General features: G+C 45.4%; 1 protein-coding gene across 2 annotated transcripts in view; it reads right to left on the bottom strand.

Annotated features, from left to right (window-relative positions):
- Nucleotides 1-6,348: 6,348 nt before the first annotated feature.
- Nucleotides 6,349-7,500, bottom strand: part of LOC308370866 (OTU domain-containing protein 5-A-like) — an 11,572-nt gene continuing 10,420 nt past the window's right edge. For both annotated transcript variants that reach the window (XM_080845594.1, XM_080845595.1), the window contains exon 9: nt 6,349-7,385. In XM_080845594.1, coding sequence (XP_080701720.1) covers nt 7,264-7,385 — 122 coding nt within the window. In that variant the 3' untranslated portion in view covers nt 6,349-7,263. The remainder of the gene's footprint in view (nt 7,386-7,500) is intronic.

Genomic DNA, 7,500 nt, shown 5'->3' with positions numbered 1-7,500 from the left:
ACACACGCACACACACATGTTCACACATACACGTACACACACACACACACACACACACACCATGGGCCTGCTCCTGCTGGGCCAAGAGAACTCTGAGGAAAAGAGGTTCCGTCATTTACTGTGAAAGACAATGGTACAAGAACCCATGAGATTAGTATGTATATGTGTGTGTGCGTGTGTGTGTGTGTGTGTACGTGTGCGTGTGTGTGCGTGTGTGCATGTGTGTATGCGTGCGTGAGTGTATGTGTGTGTGTGTGTGTGTGTGTGTGTGTGTGTGTGTGTGCGTGAGTGTATGTGTTTGTGTATGTGTGCGTGTGTGTGTGCGTGTGTGTGTGTATCCTTTTAAATAGATGAAATTCTCTATGTTTTGTACGTTTTATAAGAAGAATTTATTTGTTACTAAAAGACGTGTGCTTTGATTGGTCACTCTCACCTGAGCAGTAAATAAAGACGCACGTTTCCTGTTTCCTGTGGAGTTGGTGTTGTTATTACAGCGAAACACACACCTCTGGAACACAACACACCCTTTACACAACACACCTTGCCTAATAACACAGCCATTGCTCAAATTCTCAAAATATGTTTCATGAACTCTCCCACTTTGAATGAACTGAGGTCTAAGAGGTGTAACTGAATAACATTAGGCAGATTCTCTCTTTAACTCTCTAAACTAGCTAATACTTAGATTCCCTCTGTGTTAAACTAGCCATTACTCACTTCACACTGTGCTAAACTAGCCATTACTCAGATTAGCAATAGGCTAGTGCAAGGGCGTAACCACGCATTCTTTGGGAGGTCGTGTCACCCCCAATATTGAGAAAATACCAACCTCTCCCCCCCAATATACAGCAGAAAATATGTAAAATATATGTTCTTTTTATGAACCCTGCCAATGGATCGGTCTCTTGGCATGTCTTATTTTCAATTTATTTATAAAGACAGGAGATTTATTTATATAGACAGGAGATTTATTTATATAGACAGGAGAAAGACACAGACAGGAGATAAACACGCTGACAGGAGGTACATATTTGTCCAGCGTGCAGCTTTAGAGTGGAGCGCTGGTGGCGCAGTGGTAGTGTCCACGCTCCACACCACCAAGGTCACTGGTTCAAACCTCAGCACAGGAGAGAAGGTGGAGAGGACCTGGTGGACTCAGAGGCCCTGAAGCAGGTGGGATGTCAGGATGGATTGCGAAGAGAAATACATGGGGGGCCTTACTTGGCCCCCCGAAACAATCTAGTAGAAAAGCAGGGGGTTATAGACTTTTTTCAGAACCAACAAAACAGTGAGTAAGTGATCATATAAAGATACTGTGTTGAAGATGTAAATGTGACACCTCATATCTTCCCACAGACTGGGGTTTGAAAACATGCTGACATTTGTTCATTGGGTTTAAAGACCAACGCCTTATCCCCACATCCATGATATCTACTGCTACTCAGCCTGCTAATTTGATTCGGAACGATCTTCGATCTTGGATTGAAAGTGAACTGAAGACGTGAGACTTCATCACATCTACTTTGAACCCACGTGGACAACTGTCTTTCATCTTTCAGACAGGTCACACAGCTAGTGATAGGCCTTTATAATTGAGAGGATGTGGTTCAAGTTAATTAAGGGATGTAGATGTTATAAACAGCAATCTTTTACCAGGAGTGGGGTTCGAACCCACAAGGACAATCGTCCATTGGACCTTAAGTCCAACGCCTTAACCACTCGGCCATCCTGGTATTGAAAGCACATGGTGATTAACCATTTATTTTTTACCTGGAGAGGTTAAACGTTTGGACATGGAGTCTGTGCAGGTTTCTACCCAACATTTTATAAATGAGGGTCCTGGTCTCTAGTCTCCGCTGTGGGATGCTGCTGTGGTCTCTCCACTTGATCTATCGACACACACACACACACACTCTCTCTCTCTCTCTCTCTCTACTGTGGGATGCTAATGTAGTCTCTCCACCTGAACTACGTGCAGAAACCCTCTGCCTACACCTACCCACCCCCACCACACTGTCATGCATTAACTCCACTCCACTCATGAAACATCTACATACTCTCTGCAAGCCTATTTTAGTTATTAATTGCCACCATGGACATAGTTTTCTGTGTCATTTTTACCCTTGTAATAGTAAACTTGCAAGCGCTCTGCCTACCAACTTAGCTGTTCTTCAATAAGGCACTATGTGAATAAAACTGAATTTAATTGAATCATTTTAAGCAATGGGTATTTAACCCTGGAGCCTGAAGGCCAGAGATGTCTTTCATGAGGGATGAACTCCCTAAGTGTTCTTGAGTGAGTTGTCTGAGTCAGCCTGGACTAGGGCGCCCTCTGCTGGTCACATCCTGCAAGTGTTCTTGAGTGAGTGGTCTGAGTCAACCTGGACTAGGGCGCCCTCTGCTGGTCACACCCTGCAAGTGTTCTTGAGTGAGTGGTCTGAGCCAGCCTGGACAAGGGAAGTATTTAAATGTCCAATATTTCTAGAGGCCAGTCGATAAGTATATCAATACGTTTATGTAATAATATACACTAATGGAATGCATTTAGCCATGGCTATTAAACGTCATAAAATACACGTATAGGCCTATAGGCTAAGGCTAGCCTGGATACCAGCCTGAACTCCGCCCACAAAATGTTTGGTCTGGGAGATTCAGTCTGGAGTCGAGCTAGTTGGGAGGGTTTAAACGGCCCCGAAAAGTGATCTGACCATTCAAATTGTAAGGGCGGGCTTTATACGTTGATGGACATATATAGATAGAATACCGGTATACATCGAACAAAGATGGCGCCGTCTCGGAAGCTTAGTGGGACATATTTTATATGATTTAAGCTATCTACACGACTTTTATATGTCTACATTGACTCGGTTAGTTGTGTATACGCAAAACGAGTGTTGCCGAGGATTATAGGTCTTAACTGAAGCACTCTAGAGCATTATTGATAGGTTATGCTAACGCGTAGGAAAAAAAAAACATTGAAACAAATGGTAGCTTCTAGCCTTGAGTGCTAATTAAGTAACGTGAGCAGGCATATCTCAACAGATATCGACAGCGCATTCATTTTGAAAGAGGAACAGAGAAACGCGATCAAGGCATTTGTCGATTGAAAAGATGTTTTTGCCATCCTTCCTACGGGATCAGGTAAAAGTTTAATCTATCAGATGGAAATACTACGTTGCTCTGATTGGTTTTAGGTATCCAATTCAGCGAAGAGGAATTTTCTTTCCTGGTTCGTTGAAACACGCCCCATAATCACAGCCCAATGGGTTCGGTCTCAGACTCATATTCTGACTAGAATTATGAGTATGACATCGTCAGGCTAGGCTAAGGCAGCAGCCAGGTTAGATATTGTAAACTATTTGGATCAGCCAGCTTTCCCAAAAGATTCAGTAGTAAGCGAGCAACCTGTCATGTCTTCTATGCTTTACACCCCAGTACCCTTCAACTCGCAGGAGATGATGAGCTGTTTGGAAAGGCAAAAGTTTTGTCTGACCACTATGACAGGGACATTGCTCCCACGTTTCCAGCAACAGATAGCAAAAGCTCAGATTGTTGATAACCACTCGGTTACATCATTATTTGGCAAGGTGTGCACGGCTCTGCTATTGTTTCTTACCGTACCTGTGACCGTAGCCACAGCGTGTGTACTTAGTGATGTGTGTGTGTGTGTACTTAGTGATGTGTGCGTGTGTGTACTTAGTGATGTGTGTGTGTGTGTGTGTGTGTGTGTACTTACTGATGTGGTCACTTCACTCAGATAGCGACAGGGCATGACGGCCTCATTAGACCTGCTACTGCTGGTCACACACACACACACACACACGCTGCTGCTGCTGCTGCTGCTGGTGTAGGACACACACACACACACACACACACACACACACACACACACACAACACTGCTGCTGGAGAGTTAGCTCCTGAGCTGGTCGTCCACAGACACAGATCTACAGGAAGTCAATCAGCCTCATCTCTGCAGTCACACAGAAGTCAATCAGAATTTCCCCACGGGATTAATAAAGTATTTATCTGTCTATCTATCTATCTTTCTATCTAATCAGCGTCATCATCTCTGCAGTCACACAGAAGTTCAGTCCTGTTGAGAGAGGGGCTCCTGAGTGTGTGTGTGTACGTGTGTGTGTGTGTGTGTGCGTACGTGTGTGTGTGTGTGTGTGTGTGTGTACGTGTGTGTGTCTGTTTATCACTGGAACAGACGGTAGCTCCCCAGCAGGGTTCACTCACGCAGGCACCCCCTGCTGGTCAAACACCGGAACTACACTATACCGGAGAAATTCCAGCTATCCACGTTCTTCTTCGAGTTGAGTTTCTACAACATTTACATTCACATTTCCTCATTTAGCAGACGCTTTTATCCAAAGCGACTTACAAGGATGTATACACATTTTACATTTTACACTGATGGCACACTGCACATCAGGGTACTGTTCGGCGACGCTCGCTAAGCGGTTTAGCGAGCTAAATTCCAGGCTAAAAAAAGACAACACCGCTTTAGCCAGTTCGCGGAAGCAACTTTTTATCAATCACCATGGTAATTAATCGCTTAGCACTAACCTGCTCCAGGGCAGGCTAACCAAAGTTTAGCTGGCTAAACTTGCCACACCCACGCCAAAAGGAGGGATCCCATTGACAAGGAGTCAGTTTGATTAGCGTAGGAAAAGTTCTTTGCGATCGCCAAGAAGATCCACTTTTCCATCATGATGAGTTCTTGTATGAGCGCTACCGATCCACCCGACAAGGAATAATTAATTTAGAAGACCTTCTCGAGTCATTTATTGCACAGCCCACCACCGTAGAACATTGAATGTCTTCACTTTCTTGCGAGTCGTTGCCTTCATTTTTGCAATGTCGGCGATGCAGAGAACAAAGCACTCATAATTATATGACAGTGGTAGCCTATTAGTACAGTTGAGACATTGGTACAGTTGATAAACCCGAAAAAACTTTCATGCTCAGCCTGAGACGTGATTTTTAGTTTGCACATGAATACTAACGTTTTATTTGAGCACATAACACATCTCCATTACGGAGATATTGGCTAAAGTTGTTTTACCTACTTTAACTTACATCATTGCAAACGTTTAGTTTTGCAAACGTGTCTAGTTTTTGTGCAGTGGTAGATGGTGGTAAGGTGGTTGCATGATAAGAAGAGAGACAGAAACACAATTTATTTGCATTGCCTCAATTTATTGAATTTCTTATTAATACATTTTCATTTAGTCATTTAGCAGACGGTTTTATTCAAAGCGATTTAAAACTACGATTCTTACGAAGGGAGTCGCACCGGCGACTTACTGCATGCAAGCCCTACGCTCTGCCCGCTGCACCAAAGTCACATGTTCTGTACAAGAAAAGATATCACTAGTTAGACAGCCTATGGACAGTTTCTTTAATGCTGTTGCAGTCGTGACAGTGATGAATTTTGACATGATTATGGTCTTGAATTCTTCATAACGCGTTCATGGTCATATCCCGCCTTAGCGGAGAAAAAAATGAGTCTTTTTCTTCGAGTTTAGACTATGTTGCTGTTAAAAAAATCCTGGTTTTGGTTATCGACCTTTCATGCCTTTTAAAGCAGGACGTGCACGCGGAATTTAGCTGATGAATTTAGCTTGGGATAAATTAACGAGAGGTTAAAATAAATTAGCGCCCTCCAGTTGCGAGCTAAATTATTTATCTTAGCTTCAGTTGTACGCCGAACAGGGCCCAGGAGCAATTAGGGGTTCAGTGTCTTGCTCAAGGACGCTTCGACAGGGAATAGAACTAGCAACCTTCTGATTACTAAACGACTTCTCTACCTCCTGTAACACTGTAGCCCAACACTACGAAGAAAAACATTTCCAAAAAGCCGTTATATTTAGTGTGCCAACTGTCTAGGATCACATGAAGTGATGATGACGACGACACACACACACACAGACACAGACACAGACACACACACAGACAAACAGACACACAGACACGCACACACACACACACACACAGACACAGACACAGACACACAGACACACACACAGACACAGACACACACACTATGTGCACTTCCTGTAGTAAACACACCAGCTGAGCTACTGCCAATGAGATGAACAGAATCCTTCCTCAGATATGCACAGGTCTGTATGACTCATTGTGAAATAAACATACATACATACATGTGTGTGTGTGTGTGTGTGTGTGTGTGTGTGTGTGTGTGTGTGTGTGTGTGTGTGTGTGTGTGTGTGTGTGTGTGTGTGTGTGTGTGTGTGTGTTCTCAGGAAAGCAGGCAGGGAGGGCTGGGTTGAGTAAAGATCTTTAATCTGACATTAGTGAAGAGCTCACTGTGGAGGTGGGGATTGTGTCCTTTATTGAGAGAGAGAGAGAGAGAGAGAGGAGGAGAGAGAGAGAGAGGGGGGGGGGGGAGAGAGAGAGAGGAGAGAGAGAGAGAGAGAGAGAGAGAGGAGGAGAGAGAGAGAGAGAGGAGGAGAGAGAGAGAGAGAGAGAGAGAGAGAGAGAGAACGTCAGTTAGACCAAACAACAGAAACAAGAGGAGAGGAGAAGAAAGCAGCTCCTGGAGCCATGAAGGGGGGATGAAGGGAGGAGAGGAGAAGAGAAGAGAAGCAGATGAATGTACACAAGAGGGGCTGAGGATGAGGATGAGGATGGAGCAGGACTGATGAAGAAGAGAAGAAAGAAAGAATACAAGAGCGAGGTCAGGGGGAGGGGCATCAGGGGTCATGGGAGGGGCCTCATGGGGTCAGGGGAGGGGTATTGTGTGTTCGGGGAGGGGCATCAGGGGACGGGGAGGGGCATCAGCTGGTGTCGGGGGAGGGCTGTCTGTGCATGGGGAGGGGCATCATGGTTATGGGAGGGGCATCATGGTTATGGGAGGGGCATCAGCTGGTGTTGGGTGTGTTCTCTCTGTGTAGGGGGAGGGGCATCATGGTTATGGGAGGGGCATCATGGTTATGGGAGGGGCATCAGCTGGTGTTGGGTGTGTTCTCTCTGTGTAGGGGGAGGGGCATCATGGTTATGGGAGGGGCATCATGGTAGGGGGAGGGGCATCAGCTGGTGTCGGGGGAGGGCTCTGTGTAGGGGGAGGGGCACCATGGTTATGGGAGGGGCATCATGGTTATGGGAGGGGCATCAGCTGGTGTCGGGCGTGTTCTCTCTGTGTAGGGGGAGGGGTATCATGGTTATGGGAGGGGCATCATGGTTATGGGAGGGGCCTCATGGTTATGGGAGGGGCATCATGGTTATGGGAGGGGCATCAGCTGGTGTCGGGCGTGTTCTCTCTGTGTAGGGCGTTCTTCTTCATGCTGTCCAGATACTCCTGTTGAGATGCTGCCAGCACCGACGCCAAGATGGCATCATCCTCCCAGTCCGACACGCCTGTGTGGGATAAAAAATATATGTTTCACATTTAATTAAGTAAGTTAGTATAGGATTCCATAGTATAACATAAATTGAATTGGTAACTTAGTATGGCCATGTATCCTGTCTGACC

Source organism: Sprattus sprattus (assembly GCF_963457725.1).
Source record: "Sprattus sprattus genome assembly, chromosome: 10".
NCBI lineage: Eukaryota > Metazoa > Chordata > Actinopteri > Clupeiformes > Clupeidae > Sprattus > Sprattus sprattus.
Note: the sequence above shows the minus strand (reverse complement) of the source record. Positions and strands in the feature narration are given on the sequence as shown.